Source organism: Oncorhynchus gorbuscha, linkage group LG12 (assembly GCF_021184085.1).
Source record: "Oncorhynchus gorbuscha isolate QuinsamMale2020 ecotype Even-year linkage group LG12, OgorEven_v1.0, whole genome shotgun sequence".
Lineage (NCBI taxonomy): Eukaryota > Metazoa > Chordata > Actinopteri > Salmoniformes > Salmonidae > Oncorhynchus > Oncorhynchus gorbuscha.
Window position 1 is genome coordinate 34,218,676 of NC_060184.1, and position 21,119 is coordinate 34,239,794.

At 43.5% G+C, this 21,119-nt stretch overlaps 2 protein-coding genes and 1 pseudogene across 8 annotated transcripts in view; 1 reads left to right on the plus strand and 2 right to left on the minus strand.

Moving 5' to 3' along the window:
* Positions 1-3,491, plus strand: part of si:dkey-174m14.3 (uncharacterized protein LOC563117 homolog) — a 44,931-nt gene extending 41,440 nt beyond the window's left edge. For all 7 annotated transcript variants that reach the window (XM_046291929.1, XM_046291932.1, XM_046291935.1 and 4 more), the window contains one exon: positions 868-3,491. In XM_046291929.1, the coding sequence (XP_046147885.1) occupies positions 868-2,367 (1,500 nt within the window). In that variant the 3' untranslated portion in view covers positions 2,368-3,491. The remainder of the gene's footprint in view (positions 1-867) is intronic.
* A 1,139-nt stretch (positions 3,492-4,630) lies between these two features.
* LOC123990366 lies at positions 4,631-6,888 on the minus strand (annotated as a pseudogene).
* A 2,567-nt stretch (positions 6,889-9,455) lies between these two features.
* On the minus strand, positions 9,456-17,272 carry LOC123990915 (cysteine-rich protein 2-like). Its single transcript, XM_046291937.1, has 8 exons — positions 17,069-17,272; positions 12,584-12,678; positions 11,973-12,030; positions 11,629-11,757; positions 11,403-11,471; positions 10,954-11,048; positions 10,458-10,515; positions 9,456-10,325 (listed from the first exon to the last, which is right to left on the minus strand). Exons 1-8 carry the CDS (start codon positions 17,109-17,111, stop codon positions 10,243-10,245), a joined length of 630 nt encoding a protein of 209 aa, XP_046147893.1. The 5' UTR covers positions 17,112-17,272; the 3' UTR covers positions 9,456-10,242.
* Positions 17,273-21,119: the final 3,847 nt, after the last annotated feature.

Consider the following 21,119-nt stretch of genomic DNA (forward strand, 5'->3'; position numbering starts at 1 on the left):
AGGTTATAGTTCTACTTATGTCCTGCAGTCTGTTTGTTTGTGGACTGGAGAGTAATCAAAAGGTTATTGATGGAATGTGGTGCAACACAGAGACATTATGCATGTTTCCAGCCATGATTGAAGTGCGTTAGTCACTTGCTCCACTGCATACCAAGCATGGCTCCCGAGTGGCACAGTGGTCTAATACACTGTAACTCAGTGCGTGAGGCGTCACTACAGGCACCCTGGTTTGAATCCAGGCTGTACCACAACCGGCTGTGATTGGGAGTCCCATAGGGCGGCGCACAATTGGCCCTGCATCGTCCAGGTTAGGCTGGTGTAGGCTGTTGAAAATGATTATGTTCTTTGAAAAATTGGTCCTGGAAATATGTGCAAACAATATCTAAATATCTCATGGTAATTGGGTATTTACATTGGTTAAAGCGAATGTGTGATACAACTGCTATGAAAGGATGTTTGTACAAACGTTCAGTTTTGTCTTGGCTCCTATTAGCCATGAAGCTATAATTAGCTAGCTTCTCATTGCCAATTAACGATAATTGACTAGATTCCTTTTGATAACATTCTGCAAAAGCTTCATTCTTGTTGCTATGGAGAGACAGAGGCAACAGCGACATATCAAACTAATGATCTCATGATGTACCTATGTTTACCATCCATGAAATAACTCCAGGTTACACCTCCTCAGTTATAGTTTTCAGTTTCATGCCTGATCTCCATATGGTGCCATTATCAGTATGTTGTTGCTAATGTTTGAAAACAATGTTTTTATCTTCCATGAACTTCCATCCACTAATCTCACGGTCTGTATCACCATTATCTATACCTCAGTGTCTCTCTCTCTCTCTCTCTCTCTCTATTTCTCAGTTGCCTGCTGAATTCCAGGAACGAGTGACCATGCACATGGAGGGCACACCTCTTTGCCACACTGCCTATGCCGATTCCGTCCCTGCCTCCGTCATCGCCAAGGTGCTGGAGAAGCCCGACGAGGCCTGCAGCGGCAGCCAAGCCTCTAGCTCGCCTAGCCCCCAACCCCAGGACCAAGGCTTTCTCCTGGACACCCTGGACAGAGGTGAACGCCTTGGCCTCCGGGCAGCATACAAGTCAGACCTGTACAGCAGCGACACAGCTCTGTACTGCCCGGTCGATCAGAACCGTGAGCGCAGGCCAAGCATGGACCTCCATGGCCAGAGAAAGCTGCTCTACGGGCCCCAGAACTCCACAGATAGTAACCCAGAGGAGGGTCCCTTGTTGGGACTGAGGTCTGGCTTCTCCCAGGAGTGCTTTGCCAAGTTCCCCACCTCTCTGGGCCCCACCTCGGGCAGCTCCTACTCCAGCTTCAGCGGAGGGGGCTCGGACGACAACAAGGGCAACGGCCCACCAAGCAGCACGGCCTCCTCTCCCCACCACCACTCCCTCTACATGGACTGGAGGAATGGGGGAGACTATGAGAGGAAGAGTGACTCCTCCTGGGAGAGGGACAGTCCCGGCGGGGGCGGCTTCGCCAAGGTCCACGCTGTCTTCCAGCAGGCCGGCGGAGCACACCACCAGAACGGCAGCTCGCCTGTCTACAGCCGCACCATGTCCTCGTGCTTCAGCGAGCCCTACGAACCCCTCCCTCCTTCCTCCTCGCCAAGCGTAGTCTATGGAGACAGCCGCCGGGGCAGCACACTGGCGCCCGAGGAGGAGGAGCTGATTGGTCGCTGGAGGCAGCTGAGTGTGGAGGACCTAAGCGCCCACTCGTACCACTCGCCCGGCCGGGCCTCGCCCTACAGCTTCTCCGAGCAGCACTTCTCCATTCGGCCCGCCAAGATCCGCCTGGGACCCCTCTACAGCAGCTTCCAGGAAGGGGCAGACTTCTACCACCAGGCAGGTGTAGGACCCATCATGGAAACCCCAGTGTGCTTCTCCACGCCCAGCCCCCAGTGTAGCCCTGTGGGGGGACTCCGTCAGTCCCATCCGTCCCACAGCCAGCAAGCCCACCAGACCCATCTCTACCGGGGACAGGAGGACAGCCAGGAGTCAGAGCACAGCCTCTACCACTCAGCAAGCTCCAATGACAGGGAGGGCAGTGTCGGTGTAGCAGGGGCCGGGGTAGGAGGTGGAGGGCAGAACAAGGAGTACGAGGACGTCAGCCCAAACAGCTCCACTGAGTCCCTAAACCAGAGGTCCTTGGAGATGGCTGCCGAGCTGCAACAGCACTACCAGACCGAGATGCAGCATCCATCGCCCCCCCAGGGCAGTCCACCACCGCCCCCGCTACCACCTTGTCCCCCTCCCCCGCAATACCAAACATTTGGCACGTTAGGACTCTCCAGAAAGGACAGTCTCACCAAAGCCCAGCTGTATGGAACACTTCTGAACTGAGAGAAGAAGGGATTCTCATCCTCTGACTTACTGTTCTTTCTTTTCCTTAATCTCTTTCCCTGGTGGGATGTGAGGTGAGAGGTCTTGGTAGATCCAGCAAAACACATTGATTAGTGTGAGTCTAGCCGTTCAGTTGAAGGACATTCATTTTGATAGGACATTTGGACGATACAGTAGGTTAAGCATGAATTCATCAGATTGTTGCCACAGCTGTGAAAAACTGACAAAAGTGTGGTTCGCATCACTACAATGAACGTGTAAGATTGTCTGGGTCAGGTGAATTGACAATTTATTACTGTGCGAAATGAGTGAGGAATATAGGAAAAGACTCTGCTACCTTTGGTACATTTGGTACATAAAATAGTATTTGGAGGTACCAGAGACCACAGTTGTGGATGAAGGAAGTATTTAAAGTAACTGTTGAAATATATAAATATATTTAATTACAACTACAACAATTGAGTGTTCAAAGACATATTTTGTTTGTAGTTGCATTCAAAAGAAAATATAAAACTGATGCTTGTAAAGAAATGACGACAATTGAATCAGATGTGGACACCAACACATTGTAAATATGTCTGGTTATTAAGAGCATCTGCAAATCAAAGAGAGATAGTTGGAATGTTAAAGAAGACTGTCAAAATTGCACATTGAGATTTGTTTGTCAATCACAGGCTGAATACTGAATACTGTGCTGCATTTCTGCAGAGTAAAATATGTATGACAATGGGGCATGGGTTAAAGTTGCAGCACTAAGAGGTGTTTGTAACTCAAAAATAGAGATGCCCCTAGCCTAAACCCATTTGAGTGCAGCTCCATTGATTCGTTCAGTTTTTGCTTTGACACCATTTTGAAATATCCAGAGCGCTTAAAGAGACCGTTCGAAGTATGTATCATTTTGCTACTGATGGACTTCTTTTGAGATGTAAACATTTGTCTTACCCGTTGATGTTATTTTTGCTCTATAACCCTTGGAGACATTTTCCTGTCCCACTCTACCTCAGATGCCCACACCCCAATCAAGCAACCACAAATCTGTTTCTATCACACAATGATGCATGTTTCTATATTTCTGTTGTGTTTCATTTAACCTAATAAAGCACAAACCACACATGTCGATGCTCCAAGGTTTGCTAAAGTGTGATTTAGTGTTGAGGTGTGTGTTGGTGTGCGTGCGTGCGTGCGTGCGCGCGCGCGTGTGTGTGTGTGTGTGTGGACGATAATAATTATGCCATTCGCTAAAATGAGTGCAGAAACAATGTTGTTTTAAAAAGCATTCCAATCAAGCTGTGTGCGCACACGTGGAGAGAAACTATCTTTTGGATTGTCGACTATTTTGTTAATGTATAGCATAAGCCATACCTCCCCATTGACATTCATAACGCACTCCCCCTCTCACTCACTCGCTCTGAAGCGGAAAGGGAATTACTTGAGAAATTACATCTATCCAGAGGAGGGAGCCACCACGGCATCAACGTCGCGACATCATCCAACTGAATCTGAATCTCGTTGTAAACTTAATTGTTCCTGTGCATCCAGTCACAGCAGAAGGCAACGCATTTACAATTCAAACACTTCGCGAGACGAAAACGCGATTAGGCAACACAACACAACCAGTCCTCTATTCCTTTTTCCCACCGTCAAATGCACGATGCAGTATGCATGAGTTTAGCTGCCTTAGCATTTATATACAGCTGGTGAACTAGATATCAATTTGCTTGCTTTTCAAACCACTCCGGGGATATTTCGATAGCACTATAACCAAACTTGTAAGCACATATTAAAAGCAAATATGACAGTCCACCTTCCCTTTGCTAATCACTACAAGGAATTAACTCCCCTCCACTTTGATTGTGTGAATTTGTGATTCAGTAAACACTGGTGAAAAAAAGTACAGTACATATAATCTAGTAGGTTCCTATGGGAACTGGTATACTTAGTTACACATTCATGGAACACTGCATGTAGAAATTCTCAATGGATCTTCTCTGTTTCACAGGCACATTGCTCACATTATTAGCACTCTCGGCATGCACACCTCCAATCCCAATCCCACTCACACTCCATCCACACAATATTTGCACATCTCTCACAGATGCACACATCCACACCAAGGTTAATTAAAAACATCAGGAACTTTGCCCACTGATCCCAGTTCCAATGAAATCCCAAACCGTCTCAATCCATCATCCCCCAATTCACTTGATTCACAGGGAAAAGTATCTCGGATCGTCTCTAGAAGACTGTCTGGATCCCAGGTCTCTTACTGAGACTTGATCCCCAACATGCTTTCACTCAGGTTCCACAGCCTCTTGACCGAGTGATCATCCATTACCTTGGGCATCAGCTCCTCGCAATTAGCGAAGCACTTCCCAACCACTCCCTCTCCATGTTGGGCGAACACGCCAGGTAGAGCGGCGTCCAAGCGCCCTCCAGTGGGCTCTTGAAGAAGGCCAGCCAGGCCAGGTAGAGGAGAGGTTTTGCCAGGAAGAGGGATGTAGATGTGCCTCCCCAGCCTGGTACTCACCATGCCCGGGGAGAGTGTGTTGACCGTGACGCCCTCGTCTTCCCGCGTCGGGTCAGCTCACGGGAAGATTAGCCAACTTGCTCTGGCTGTAACAGAACGCTTTGTTGCAGCTGCTCTCACAGGAGTGGTAGTAGAAGTAGAACATGTTATTATCCCTCGAGGGGGAAAATCATCCATAGAAACACAACAGACATTACACAAGGGTTGTATTCATGAGGCACCAAATTGAAGAAAACTGTCTGAAACAGGAAAGGACTAACCTGAACTCTTGTTTCATAAGAAACTTTCGTTTTTTCATTTTCCGTTGCAAACTGGTTTGTGCTAAGAAATACAATATACACAAAACTACTTCAACAGGAAGTCTGGGGCGAGGTGGTTGAGGAGGAAGTGATCCAGGTGGTTGAACCCCAGCTGCATCTCGAAACCCTCCTGTCTTGGTGTAGGGACACTGGTAGATGCCTGCGTTGTAGATGAGCACATCAACTTTTTGTTCTTCCTAATGTGGGGAGACAGAAGGAAAACAGGCATGTAAGAGGCACACACAGTGAATGATTAGCATAGGGGTTTTGTTTAATGATGGCTGGATGACTGTGTCGTGTTGGTCTCTATATACAGTGCCTTGCGAAAGTATTCGGCCCCCTTGAACTTTGCGACCTTTTGCCACATTTCAGGCTTCAAACATAAAGATATAAAACTGTATTTTTTTTGTGAAGAATCAACAACAAGTGGGACACAATCATGAAGTGTAACGACATTTATTGGATATTTCAAACTTTTTTAACAAATCAAAAACTGTAAAATTGGGCGTGCAAAATTATTCAGCCCCTTTACTTTCAGTGCAGCAAACTCTCTCCAGAAGTTCAGTGAGGATCTCTGAATGATCCAATGTTGACCTAAATGACTAATGATCATAAATACAATCCACCTGTGTGTAATCAAGTCTCCGTATAAATGCACCTGCACTGTGATAGTCTCAGAGCAACACATCTCATCACCCTGAACACACCATCCCCACTGTCAAACATAGTGGTGGCAGCATCATGGTTTGGGCCTGCTTTTCTTCAGCAGGGACAGGGAAGATGATTAAAATTGATGGGAAGATGGATGGGAGCCAAATACAGGACCATTCTGGAAGTCTGCAAAAGACCTGAGACTGGGACAGAGATTTGTCTTCCAACAAGACAATGATCCAAAACATAAAGCAAAATCTACAATGGAATGGTTCAAAAATAAACATATCCAGGTGTTAGAATGGCCAAGTCAAAGTCCAGACCTGAATCCAATCGAGAATCTGTGGAAATAACTGAAAACTGCTGTTCACAAATGCTCTCCATCCAACCTCACTGAGCTCGAGCTGTTTTGCAAGGAGGAATGGGAAAAAAATTCAGTCTCTCGATGTGCAAAACTGATAGAAACATACCCCAAGCGACTTACAGTTGTAATCGCAGCAAAGGTGGCGCTACAAAGTATTAACTTAAGGGGGCTGAATAATTTTTCAGTTTTTGATTTGTTAAAAAAGTTTGAAATATACAATAAATGTCGTTCCACTTCATGATTGTGTCCCACTTGTTGTTGATTCTTCACAAAAATATACAGTTTTATATCTTTATGTTTGAAGCCTGAAATGTGGCAAAAGGTCGCAAAGTTCAAGGGGGCCAAATACTTTCGCAAGGCACTGTATATCTCTCAATCTATATAATTTGTAATAAACTACAATCATTGCAAGTGATTTCCAGTGAAGGAATTGTAATTAGGATAACTACACCCCGTACTGAATTTATTTCAAAACTTAATTGACGTTGTTAGCTTTTGTAAACAAATATCAAGCGACTGTGTACACACGTGACTGTTTCAGCACGTTGGACAGCACACCATTGTGTACTTTGAAAGATTACCTTCATTACTAAATACTGGAGTTTGTGCAGCTTCCCGGCAAAGGTTTTCACTATGCCACTGTTCGTTCAGGTCACAATTACCGTCTTTCCCCCAATCATATCTGCCGGGTACTAGAGCAACTGTACCAATTTCTTCCAGGAGAAAACATTCGGAAACAATTAGCAATATTTCACCACCGACAACAGCTGCCACAAGAATCGCAGCTGACATTACAGCGAGGACTTTAGTTTTCACTTACAAAATATAGATGCATGAGCTAGAGAAGAACTACAACACCCACAAGCCTTTGCGGTGTTTTCGCATGGCCATATTCTCGTGACACCTTGCTAAATAAGAAATAGTCGCACCCTGCTGGTAGACAATGGTCCGTATTTGTATTTATTATGGATCCCCATGGCAGCAGCTACTCTTCCTGGGGTCCAGCAAAATGAAAGCAGTTATACAATTTAAAAAACATTACAGTACATTTCACAACAGATTTCACAACACATTAAGTGTGTGCCCTCAAGCCACTAGTGTACTACCACATATCTACAACACAAAATCCACGTGTACATGTGTGTATAGTACATGTTATCATGTGTGTATGCATGTGTCTATGCCTGTGTGTGTCTCTTCACAGTCCCCACTGTTCCATAAGGTGTATTTTTATCTATCTATTTTCTTTACAAATATTTTTTTAATCTAATTTTACTGCTTGCATGAGTTACTTGATGTGGAATAGAGTTCCATGTAGTCAGGACTCTATGTTGTTCTGTGTGCCTCCCATAGTCTGTTCTGGACTTGGGGACTGTGAAGAAACTTATGGTGGCATGTCTTGTAGGTAATTCATGGGTGTCTCAGTGCATTCAACATGTCAATACTTCTCACAAATACAAGTAGTGATGAAGTCAATCTCTCCTCTACTTTGAGTCACTACTCCCTTCATAGAACTGCGCAAACAGACTAACCAGAATAGAAAGAGGAGTGGGAGGCCCCGGTGCCAACTGAGCAAGAGGACAAGTACATTAGAGAGTCACTGTTGACATTGAGACTGGTGTTTTGTGGGTACTATTTAATGAAGCTGCCAGTTGAGGATTTGTGAGGCATCTGTTTCTCTAACTAGACACTCTAATGTACTTGTCCTCTTGCTCAGTTGTGCACCGGGGCCTCCCACTCTTCTTTCTATTCTGGTTAGAGCCAGTTTGCGCTGTTCTGTGAAGGGAGTCGTACAGTGTTTAACGAGATCTTAAATTTCTTGGCAATTTCTCGCATGGAATAGCCTTCATTTCTCAAAACAAGAAGAGACTGGCGAGTTACGGAATAATGTTCTTTGTTTCTGGCCATTTTGAGCCTTTAATCAAACCCACAAATGCTGATGCTCCAGGTACTCAACTAGTCTAAAGAAGGCAAGTTTTACTGCTTCTTTAATCAGAACAAGATGTGCTAACATAATTGCAGAAGCGTTTTCTAATGATCAATTATCCTTTTAAAATTATGAACTTGGATTAGCTAACCCAACGTGCCGTTGGAACACAGGAGTGATGGTTGCTGATAATGGGCCTCTGTACGCCTATGTAAATATTCCATGAAAAATCTGCCGTTTCCAACTACAATAGTTATTTACAACATTAACAATGTCTACACTGTATTTCTAATCAATTTGATGTTATTTTAATGGACAAAAAATGTGCTTTTCTTTCAAAAACAAGGACATTTCTAAGTGACCTCAAACTTTTGAATGGTAGTGTACGTTAGCTCAACCATCCCAAGGGGGACCCACCATTCATGTAGAGGCTGGGTTCTGTTAGACAGGTGACTCTCAATCCACAGTATAGCAGGGGATGTAAAGCCATAACACATATGTTTTTCCAGCAGCAGATTATGATCGATAATGTCAAAAGCTGCACGGAATTCTTACAAAACAGCTCCCACAATCTTTTTATTATCAATTTCTCTCAGCCAATCATCAGTAATTTGTGTAAGTGCCATACATGTTGAATGGCCTTCCCTATAAATCTACTGAAAATCTGTTGTTAATTTGTTTACTGTGAAATAGCGTTGTCATTTTTCCAAAGTTTACTAAGGGTTGGTAACAGGCTGATTGGTCGGTTGTTTGAGCCAGTAAAGAGTGCTTTGCTATTCTTCGGTAGCGGAATGACTTTTGCTTCCCTCCAGGCCTGAGGGCGCAAACTTTCCTGGAGGCTTAGATTGAACAGATGGCAACTAGTAAAGGCAATATTGTCCGCTATCATCCTCAGTGAATGTCCACCCACGTTATCAGACCCAAGTGGCTTGTCATTGTTGATAGACAACAATCTTTGCTTCTCCTCTTCCACACTCACTTTACGGAATTCGACATTTCAATGCTTGTCATGCCTAAGTTTGCTAACCTTACCAATGAAAAAAACATTAAAGTAGTTGGCAATATCAGTGGGTTTGGTGATGAGTGAGCCATCTGATTCAATGAATGATGGGGCTGAGTTTGCCTTTTTGCCCTACATTTAATTTAAGGTGCTCCAAAGCTTTTTACTATCATTCTTTATATCAGATATCTTTGCTAATCTTTATATAATTTATCTTTGTCTGAGTTGTAGCCTACACTGTAATAACTACCAATATGTAACAGGTTCCTGTAAATAACCCTTTACACTTTTCCCCAAATAAGACACAAAAAAACCTTTCATGTTCTTACAAGTTTATTGTAGAAAATATCTGATGACCCACTTAAGTAACACACCTTTGGTGCACAACCAACAGCAATAGGCTAACAATAATGCACATTCCTAGGATGCTCTATCTATTCTGTTTCTACACTATCACCCCGTTCTCCTAGACGCAGGGTGAACTTGGCAAGAACATACTGAATAGGCCTATAGCAGAAAGCTTAGAAATCATCATGCCAGTTGTGTATGCCATGTATTTGTAGGTGCACAGATAAATGACATTATTTTCAGGGAATTAATAAAAGCAGGCCTACCACCCCCTCATCTTTCCCTCACTAGGTCTGTGCTGTACTGTGTAGAGTCAAACCATAAGGTGGCTTTCATTTAATACACATTGTACTGTACAGCTTACACACACTTCTGCTGATTTGGCATCTTGAAGAAACATAAACAACGAGGAAGGGGACATCGATGAACCTACTGTACATTTCACAGGGGAGATGTTCGCCAAAAAAAAAGATTCATTGCAATACAAAAAGTAGAGGTATAAATCATCTAGAAACACAACTGAACATTCTAAATATCCATTCTTGTGAGTTAAGCCTACAACATGTACTATTTGACACTTGCTTTCTGTACATGCTGAATAACCTAATGGAGAAGCAGAGTAGAAAGTGTAGGGACAGGTTGGAAATACATATATACTCAGCCTATCTAAGAATAGGGATAGTAACAAGGCATGAGGTGAGAGAGCCAATGCTGAAGAGGTCTGGCTGGAGGAGGAGGTGGTGGGGGATATGGGTAGACTCACGGCTGGGCCTCAGTCTCTGCCTCTGCCTCAGTGCTGGGTTCATCGTAGATGTAGCTCCCAACACCTCCAGTGTTCACACCTGGAATGGAACAATGGACATCTGACTATGGTGATATCTATGAAATATCATAATACATGTAAAGCATAGCAATAGGGTGGTTGGTCTTTCAATTGGTTAAGAGGAAGAAAGTCTTGGGTGAGTATAGCATACCTTTGGGCCCAAACAGGGTGGCATAACATGGTTTGTGGCAGTAGGGCTGCCCATCATGCTGAAACAGAATGGAATTCATATCATTGACTATACCCAGACAGTTCCTGCCACATGCAATATGATTATATAATTACTAGAACTGCACTACGTTACAGTCCCACTGTAAATTGTACATTTTATAAGTATATTCTTAGTATATGTACATTGTACATTTTCTCTGTACATTTTCAACTGTAAATTTGCATACTCTCTTATCATGTGTAACTGTTCTTTGTTTATTGTATTTATATTGTATGTACTGTATGTAGATTATGTGTTGTCTGTCTATCACTAGCAGCACCTTCTCACCAAGTCAAATTCCGAGTACGTGGAAAATGCCATTCAGATTCAGAGAGCACAGACAGGGCATCTACTTAAATCTTTCTATTTTCTCTCCTTTCTCCACTCCCCACATCTCCCTCTTCTCTACCCCTTCTCCCTGTTTTCTGTCTCTCACCTCTGCGTGGCTTCCAGGGGCCAGGGTCTTGCAGCATCTCTCACAGCGCAGACAGGGTCGATGCCAGTCCTTCCCCAGGGACGTTACCTTCTCAGCTGCACACACAAGCACACACGGAAGCGCACGCACACACAATATCAGGCATATCACCATGGAAACAACATTCCTCTAGTACTTACAGTTGCCAGCCACCATGTGCATTGTAGACACACACTCACATACACATATACATACACAGATATATGATACACAGATACATGATACATACAGATACACAAATTCTTCAAAGTAACCACCCTTTGCCTCGATGACAGCGTTGCTCACTCTTGGCCTTCTCTCAACCAGCTTCATGAGGAATGCTTTTCCAACAGTCTTGAAGGAGTTCCCGCATATGCTGATCACTTGTTGGCTTCTTTTCATAACAGGCTTACTTAACATAACGGGCTTACCGAAATACACTGTCTTGCTGCATCTTGGACATTTACTGGGCTCTCCAGAAAAAGTGGAGAAGCTTGCGGCTGTGTCAGAAAGAGATGGTGGAGAACAGGACTGTTACACAACCAGTGGTCAAAATACACTGAATACCCTCTCTATATGGGATAACACATGACAGTAGCTCTATCCTTCTTTTTTGAGTTTGTCCTCTTTTTCATTTTTTTCTGTCATGTTCCTTACCCTTCACTGGGCCTCTGGCGTGAGCTTTCTTCTCCTCGAGTTTGGCCCCTGTTTCCGTGGAAACGCTGGCAGGGGTATCGTTAACGGGAGCCTCATAGACGTAAGAGCCAGCACCTCCTATGTTCACACCTACAGAGAGAGAGAGAGAGAGAGAGAGAGAGAGAGAGAGAGAGAGAGGCTTTATTGCATACTGTGCGAGCACATTACCCAAAGCAGTTTCCTTTTATGAGACTCTGGAGAAGTATAAATTAGGCCTATCTTAAGGGCTCACTGTAATTAAACATTTTATTAGCACATAAGCATAAAACAAAAGAATGGCTGACGATAAAGTTGATGTATTTCACCTTTTGGTCCAAAGAGGGCAGCATAGCATGGCTTGTGGCAGTAGGGTGTTCCATCATGCTGTGAACAGAAGGAAAGACAACAGCAAAAGTATCTGGGAACAAACACATTGGACTGTGTTGGGCTTCATTTTGGTATTAAACTCAAGTCAAAAAAATACCCCTATAACATATTGATGTCCATTCCAGTATTGAGGGCTGCATGACTGACTTGAGTTTAAAATGGCTGACGTAGCTTTGGAGGGATCTTTGGATCTTTTAAACAAACATGCCACAAATAAGAGAGGAACCCAATGGATTTCAGATTGCACTGTACACTACACGTTAAACCATATCCTTTAGTAGCCTGCATGAACCTCAATAGAAGTCAATCCCATCTGTTCGTAACTGGCCTAGCCTCCTGTACAGTACTGTACAGTGCCCATATTGATGAATAGGCTCTGTCAGAATGCTGGTTACTCGCCCCATGAGGCCCTAACCCTCTAACCCTCCCAGAGATCTATGGTAGCAGAGCCAAAAATGTCTGCACAGTTACTCCTCTCTATTGTACACAAAGCCCCCTGTGGTTGTCCCCTGACTGTCTCTGTGTGGGGTAAGCTACAGACTCCTCTTACTTCAGCATGGCCCCCTGGGTTCAGGGTCTTGTTGCAGCGCTCACATTTCAGACAGAACTTGTGCCAGTCTTTCCCCAGGGATGTCACCTTCTCCGCTGGGGGGGGAGGAGAGACAGAGAGAGGGGGGGGGGGGTGCTACATTACTGTAGAGGAAAGGGACATGTGGTTGCATTCACATATGTAGATGTCAACTGAGTATGAGATGCTACAGAGTGAGTGAGTTCGGTAGGGAAGGACATTTCTCTGGTGGTTGGATTGGATTGGTTAGTCATTCATTTCTTTATCAACCTAAACCCCACCCTGTCCATTGCCTTCAGAACGGAAGTCTGGTTATCTCTGTTGTACAGAGGAGTAGATTCTCTTTCATGTTGATGATCATATTATATTGATTCCACCATTTTCTCCACATCTCTATTGTGCCTCCAGTCCCCCCCCCCCGCTGTGCCAGACTTTCCCATAGCATGAGTCACCACTGTAATTCAAAAGCCTGTTTCATATCTCAAATCCCAAAGCCTCTGCCCCACTTCTGACCGTTCCGCCTGGCCATCATTCTGCCAGACACACACGCCCACACGCACACATTGGCACGCATGCACAGTCACAATCTGCCTGCAAATTAGACTACAGTAAGAGAGGAGACAATATGTTGCAAATGCTTCCTGTCCAATGTCTAATGCCTGTCCCTGGCTGCTGTGGGATTGCAAGGAGAGAGAGAGAGGACATAGAACAAGCTACTCAATGAGGCTTTTATCTCTAACCTCTGTTAGATATAGCCCAGAATCCTAACACCCAGATATCACATGCTTTTTAGACTGGCGACCTGTCACTAATGCAAGATACAGTTAAGTGGGAGGCAGTGACCACATAGTCACCTCGGCAGACAGACAATAACCACTTTTCTTTGAGAGTCATGAGAGTCTGTCCCTGCAGGGTGTTCTCTCTCTCTCTCTCTCTCTCTCTCTCTCTCTCTCTCTCTCTCTCTCTCTCTCTCTCTCTCTCTCTCTCTCTCTCTCTCTCTCTCTCTCTCTCTCTCTCTCTCTCTCTCTCTCTCTCTCTCTCTCTCTCTCTCTCTCTCTCTCTCTCTCTCTCTCTCTCTCTCTCTCTCTCTCTCTCTCTCTCTCTCTCTCTCTCTCTCTCTCTCTCTCTCTCTCTCTCTCTCTCTCTCTCTCTTCTCTCTCTCTCTCTCTGTCGGTCTCTCTCTTTCTCTCTCTCTCTCTCTCTCTTGTTCTCCCTCTCTGCATTTGCATGCATGGATGGCATACAAGCATGCACACAAACAAACACACACACACACACACACAAAGACAGAGACAGAGACAGAGAGAGTAAATGAGAAAGAGATAAAGACAGTGAGAAAGTGAGAAAGAAAGAGGGAAGGCTGTGGGGGTTGTTCAGTCTAAATAATTAAGGTTGATTAAGGGTATTATGTTTCCCCTTGTGTACAATATGTGACTATGTCTCATCCTGTATCTGATCTGTTGATGAGATCAATCCAGTGGCAGTGTGGGAGCAGGACTCTATGGCAGGATCCCGAACGACATCCTACACAAAAGGGTTCCTTTGATGTCCCCATAGGAGAACCCTTTTTGGTTCCAGGTAGAGCCCTTCTGGGTTCTGCAAAAAAACTCTGTGAAAAGGGTTCTACCTGAAACCCAAAAGGGTTCTACCTGGAACTAAAAAGGGTTCTCCAAAGGGTTATTCTATGGGGACAGCCGAATAACCCCTTTAGGTTGTAGATAGCACCTTTTTTTCAAGGAGTGTATTCCTTATTTAGTGCACCACATAGGCAACAGGGTACCATTGGAGGCACAGCCTATGACTCTGACAGTCAGGGAGGACGGAGGATTGTTATCAGCTTTCATGGACAGGAACAGCAAGTAAATGACACGTGAAGTCAGTACAGTTTCAGAGATATGGCTGATGACGATTACGCAATGGCCCAGATTAGAGTGTTGAAATGAGAGAGGAGATCTTGCGGGGGCCGAATCAAAGACTCGGAGTTACGCAACGTACATCAAACATCATCTAAACTCCTGAGGCAAAAGGACTCAGAGAGAATCTGCAGTATTTCATAATGAGAGTGGGAGTAGAGAAGCAAACACTGCAGATTTAGCAGCACTCAACGGTAGCATCAAAGCAGACACTGACTTAAGAGATGAGGAGCCTAAGGGGGCAGCGTGTGATTATGTGAATAAACACAGAGAGTGGCATTGCCCTCTTTATTGGTGACACGCTACCAACGAACGGGTCAGAGGGACATTCCATAAGGGAAAGGATTAAGATAAGACAGTAAGCAGATTTCAAGTACTATCTGGTATTCAGGCATTCAGTTATTACCAGATAGAAAGCCCAAGACATTGCCCATTCTGGGCTAATTAGGTAAGAAGAAATAGATGCTTCAAGATGAAGGAAAAGTTTTTGCGAGGTTTCCAGGGGTTTTATTCTGATGCACTGCCGATGACTATCATAGACCCACACTTACTGTTTTTAACTCGTGAAAAAGAGTGTAAAATAGTCTAAGAAGAACTATCAAAACAATCTGTTTCTTTCATTGTTTTCTATTTTTACTATGGTGCATAGGGGCCTAATTTTTTACAGGGGAGTGGGAAATAAATAACAGAGACTAGATTGAATCATGTATGTTTCAACATATAGTAGGCCAGGTCTGGTAGGCCATACGAGAGAACATGTTGAATCGGCTTGTCGTTTACAGTGTCTCGGGACTCACACGCACGCTCTGCCATTGGTTTGGATGGGCGGCTGGCTAGCGCGAGGCTCCACTCCATTTCCTTCTTTGGAAGCTGTCCATGTCAGTTAGTTCTGAAATCTGAATGTTTACTGTTCTCCAGAGCTACACTAAACACACATACACAATATATATATATATACACAAAAGTATGTGGACACCCCTTCAAATTAGTGGATTCGGTTATTTCAGTGGAAGCAGTGGATACGGGTTCTCTGGAGTGATGAATCACGCTTCACCATCTGGTAGTCTGAAGGATGAATCTGGGTTTGGCGGATGCCGGGAGAACACTACCTGCCCCAATGCGTAGTGTCAACTGTAAAGCTTGGTGGAGGAGGAATAATGGTCCGGGGCTGTTTTTCATGGTTCGGGCACCTTCGTTCCAGTGTACGGAAACCTTAATCCTACTGCATACAATGATATTCTAAACAATTCTATGCTTCCACCTATGTGGCAACAGTTTGGGGAAGGCCATTTCCTGTTTTAGCATGACAATGCCACAGCGCACAAAGCGAGATCCATACAGAAATGTTTTTTCGAGATCAGTGTGGAAGAACTTGACTGGCCTGCACAGAGCCCTGACCTCAACCCCATCGATCACCTTTGGGATGAATTGGAACACCGACGGCGAGCTTTGCCTAATCGCCAAACATCAGTGCCCGACCTCACAAATGCTCTAGTGGCTGAATTTAAGCAAGTCCCCGCAGCAATGTTCCAACATCTAGTGGAAAGCCTTCCCAGAATGGGGGATGTTATAGCAGCAAAGGGGGAACCAACTCCATATTAATGCCCATGATTTTGGAATGAGATTTTCGACAAGCAGGCATCCACATACTTAATCATGTAGTGCAGGCCAGAGCAAAGTCAATGCAACAAATTCATTATTTATATGGAAGGTAGGGCCTATCTATCAGCACAGCAACATGCCTAATTAATTGGTTTAGCTCAATCTGATTATTGTGCCAAGCAGCTAGGCTGGCTATCTCAATTATTTTTAAACCATGAACACATTCCCTGAATAGGCCTACTGTAAATAGGCTATCGGTTAAGGAGAAATGTATTACTTTTAAATCCATCTAATAGCCATCAATGGGAAAGGCTGTTTATGTCATTAATCTGGGGACAGATGTTTTCACTTTAGGCTATATCCCTCCAAAACCCAACTGATCAATTGCAGTTTAGCGGTGTGCGCTGAAAGTAGACTTGGCCGTCACCCGTCTGCAGGGCGTTGAATTGGACTGATATTACGAAGATTTTCACTGTTCTGATCGATGTATAGACTAGCCAATACTCGTGGGACGTAGGTTTCCCATATGTCCTGATGAAGGAAGAAATGATCCCACCTCCTTGCATGGTTTAAAGCAGATGTAGGCTATACCACACTTCCGAAGTCATGTACAGTCAGGGACCCGGGCCTAATTGGTTGAGCCTATATAGGCACGCTAGGCTGACGCCGCAGACCCATACCTAAAAGTAAATAACCTACTGGTTCATTCTAATAAAATAGATCAAAGGCAGTACAATTTCCAATTAGGTCTTCCCCAATCTGTAGGGTGATATTGTCTAGGTTTACTGTATAATTATAATGTGACAGTGGGTTTATATTTTAGTAAACAATAGCTGTAACGGTGTCTACAATAGCCTAAGTAATTAGGCCTACATAGCTCACTCCGGGGGGGCTTTCACACACTACAGACATGGGACGATAGGCTATATGATCATATGAAAAATGCACTTACCAAAATAAACCGTCTTGTCGCATTTAGGACATTTCGATGCCATGTTCCATATATTCTGGACTAATGCCTGGAGACGAGAGAATGTGATATCCTTTTTATTTTTTAAATTAGCAATTTGAATCGACGTTTTCCCCCCTAGATTGTATTGATGGGCAAGTGGAAATAGCAGGCTTCATCCCCATACGTTATTCTGCTAAATTTACATAGCCCCTCCTCTATGATGACGTATGAGCTGCTGATTCTGGCCTCGTCCCAATACTTTAAAATGGCTCCTTTGGCTACTGCACAGCAGGCTAGAACCTAATCCATGAGGACAGAGATTTAACATAAACGTTATACATATTTAAACCAAAATATACCCAGTAGCAGCAGTATAACTGTGGTTGATTCTTATTTGGGAGCCAACTTGGTTTGTGGCATCACAGCAGGCTATTGTGAATCATTTCCATGAGAGTCGATGTCATCACTTCTATATCAGGTGTCCCTGTATGTCAACTCGATGAATCGCATTGCAACCTAACAGGGACAGTTCCTCTACTCTCACACTTCATCTTTTCAACACTGGACGTCTCTGTTTGTTTCAGCTTCATGTGGTTGTTAGGATACTCTCTTATAGGCCTACCCCTGTCCTACTTAGACAGAATGTTAAGTGATGCTCTGCAAGTCCCAAGGATACTGTAGGTTACTGTAGATACTGTAGGCTACTGTGGATTCTTGGCATTCATATAATGCACATTAGGTATTTGCTACAAATGATCTTGAATCCCAAAAGAGGCTAAACGGTCTAGTCCTTTTGTGGTCTCATTAAAAGTTCAGAAGGGCTTTATGACAGGATTTGTATCTGTCCTTACAGTCATGACTGTTGTTACAGTTGTTACCAGGGTGGACTGGGATGAAAAAAAATCTGCCCTGGCATTTCAGCCACACCAGCCCACATCACTTCACGCACCTTGCGCACCCCAGCTACTAACACACACAGTCGGTAATGCTACTGACACAGAACAGAGGCATTTATAGTACAGCATTACTCAACTTTTACTGTACCATCGACCGGTGAAAAAACATAGTCCTTTGCTTTTTTTAATCAGCTCTTTTTAACCAGCTCGTGGTGATATACCTCACTGCTATAGATGTGCCTCTGTTGCCTCCCTGTTGTGTAGTCTGCCTCTGCATCTTCTCTGCAGACAATCTGTCTGTCTGTCTGTCTGTCTGTCTGTCTGTCTGTCTGTCTGTCTGTCTGTCTGTCTGTCTGTCTGTCTGTCTGTCTGTCTGTCTGTCTGTCTGTCTGTCTGTCTGTCTGTCTGTCTGTCTGTCTGTCTGTCTGTCTGTCTGTCTGTCTGTGTTAATTGTTATTACATATAGTGCCAACATATTAAGGAACTGGCAATATATCTGTCTCTCTCTGTTTTCTTCCGACCTCCACTGCATTCACCTCTGAGCTGTCTATTTATGGATGCCAATGGATGTCAGGCTTTCCCCCCAAAAGTGACCAATTCGTTATTATTTTTAAATTCAATCATTTCTCTTTCGTCTCTCTGTGTTTCATAATTTTCCTTCAATTCACAAGAGGCTGAATGTATCTCACAGGAGAAAGCATCCGAGCGAGCGAAACAGCACCCCTCTGTCACGTTCTGTCCATTGTTCGTATGTGTTTTCCTTGTTTTAGTGTTGGTCAGGACGTGAGCTGGGTGGGCATTCTATGTTGTGTGTCTGGTTTGTCTATTTCTATGTTTGGCCTGATATGGTTCTCAATCAGAGGCAGGTGTTAGTCATTGTCTCTGATTGGGAACCATATTTAGGTAACCTGTTTTGTGTTGGGTTTTGGTGGGTGATTGTTCCTGTCTCTGTGTTTGCACAAGATAGGACTGTTTAGGTTTGCACTTTTCTTGTTTTGTATAGTCTGTTCATGTATAGTCGTCTTTATTAAAAACATGAATAACCACCATGCTGCATTTTGGTCTGCCTCTCTTTCACCAGAAGAAAACCCTTATACCCTCTCTCTATGTGTAGGCCATCAATCTGATGCTGTCTGGTCATAAAGAGTATGACATTGTTGCCGCCTGTAGCATTGAAGGGAAGTCAGCTAGCATCTGGCCTCCCTTGACAAAAAACTATTAAAAAATTAGCCTATCAGCATTGAGCTAAACTGAGCGAGCTCAACTGTGAATGGTCCTGGTGAACCAAAAAAAGTGTCAAGGGAAGCCAGCTTGGATGTGGCATCACTCCTATCAAATCTCATTGAGATTTATTTACGTCATTAACAGAAATTAGGGGGGGGCTTATATTTGTATATGATCCATGAAAATACATTTTAGTCATTCAACAGATGCTCTTATCCAGAGCGACTTACAGGAGCAATTAGTGTTAAGTACCTTTCTCAAGGGCACAGACAGATTTTTCACCTCGTCGGCTTGGGGATTTGAACCAGTTACTGACCCAGTGGTTTCCCAAATGTAAATCTATTGGAGCTGAACCCTGGTGTCCTGTATGACACTGGCTTCCCCAGGGATTTTACCCACGCACTGCAACTGCTCCTATCAGTAAAAAACAAGAAGAATGGACTCCAGTGGACACGCGATCACCAACACTGGACAATTGAGGAATAAAAAACATCCCCTGGTCCGACGAGTCCCGGTTCCTGTTGCGTCATGCTGATGGCAGAGTCAGGATTTGGCGTAAGCAGCATGAGTCCATGGACCCATCCTGCCTGGTGTCAACGGTACAGGCTGCTGCGGCGGTGTACCATCATCCAGTCTCCAGCAACTATGTGGTACCATCGCGCCAGCATGAGCCAACAATCCTGTCGAACATTTCAGACTTATAGAATCCATGCCACAGAGAATTCAGGCTGTTCCGTAGGCAAAGGGGGGTCCGACCCGATGCTTGATGGGTGTACCTAAAAAACTGTCCAGTGAGTGTATGTGGTCTGTATGTTCCTAGCCTGTGCTAGGCCCAGCAGCATCCTAATGAAGGAATAAACACATTTATTAGATAAAGACAAATATTCCTAATGCTGAAAATATAAGTGCCTAAGGGTTCATTACTAATATATAATAATATAATAATATATGCCATTTAGCAGACGCTTTTATCCAAAGCGACTTACAGTCATGTGTGCATACATTCTACGATAACAACATTAGACCATTAGACCATAACAACATTAGACCATAACAACATTAGACCATTAGACCATAACAGCATTAGACCATTAGATCATAACAACATTAGATCATAACAACATTAGACCATTAGACCATAACAACATTAGACCATAACAACATTAGACCATAACAACATTAGACCATTAGATCATAACAACATTAGACCATTAGACCATAACAACATTAGACCATTAGACCATAACAACATTAGACAATTAGATCATAACAACATTAGATCGTAACAACATTAGATCATAACAGCATTAGACCATTAGATCATAACAGCATTAGACCATTAGACCATAACAACATTAGACCATAACAACATTAGACCATAACAACATTAGACCATAACAACATTAGACCATTAGACCATAACAACATTAGACCATAACAACATTAGATCATAACAACATTAGACCATTAGACCATAACAACATTAGATCATAACAACATTAGACCATAACAACATTAGACCATAACAACATTAGACCATAACAACATTAGACCTTAACAACATTAGACCATAACAACATTAGACCATTAGACCATAACACCATTAGACCATTAGACCATAACAACATTAGACCATTAGACCATAACAACATTAGACCATTAGATCATAACAACATTAGACCATAACAACATTAGACCATTAGACCATAACAACATTAGACCATTAGACCATAACAACATTAGACCATTAGACCATAACAACATTAGACCATTAGACCATAACAACATTAGACCATTAGACCATATAAATTAAACCATCAGGTTAACACTATTTGAAGACCAGTAAAACATTTATAACCATTTACAAACAACATTTGACCATTTCTTACTCATTAACAACATTTGTAAATGTTAGTAACAAGTTATTAGAA

Bases quoted from the DNA above. Each gene is read 5' to 3' on its own strand.
- LOC123990915 (XM_046291937.1), bottom strand. From the start codon at position 17,111: ATGGCATCGAAATGTCCTAAATGCGACAAGACGGTTTATTTTG. The intron at 12,679-17,068 runs GTAAGTGCATTT...CTCCCCCCCCAG, and splicing joins CGACAAGACGGTTTATTTTG to CGGAGAAGGTGACATCCCTG. The intron at 10,516-10,953 runs GTGAGAGACAGA...ATTCTGTTTCAG, and splicing joins CCCCTGGAAGCCACGCAGAG to CATGATGGGCAGCCCTACTG.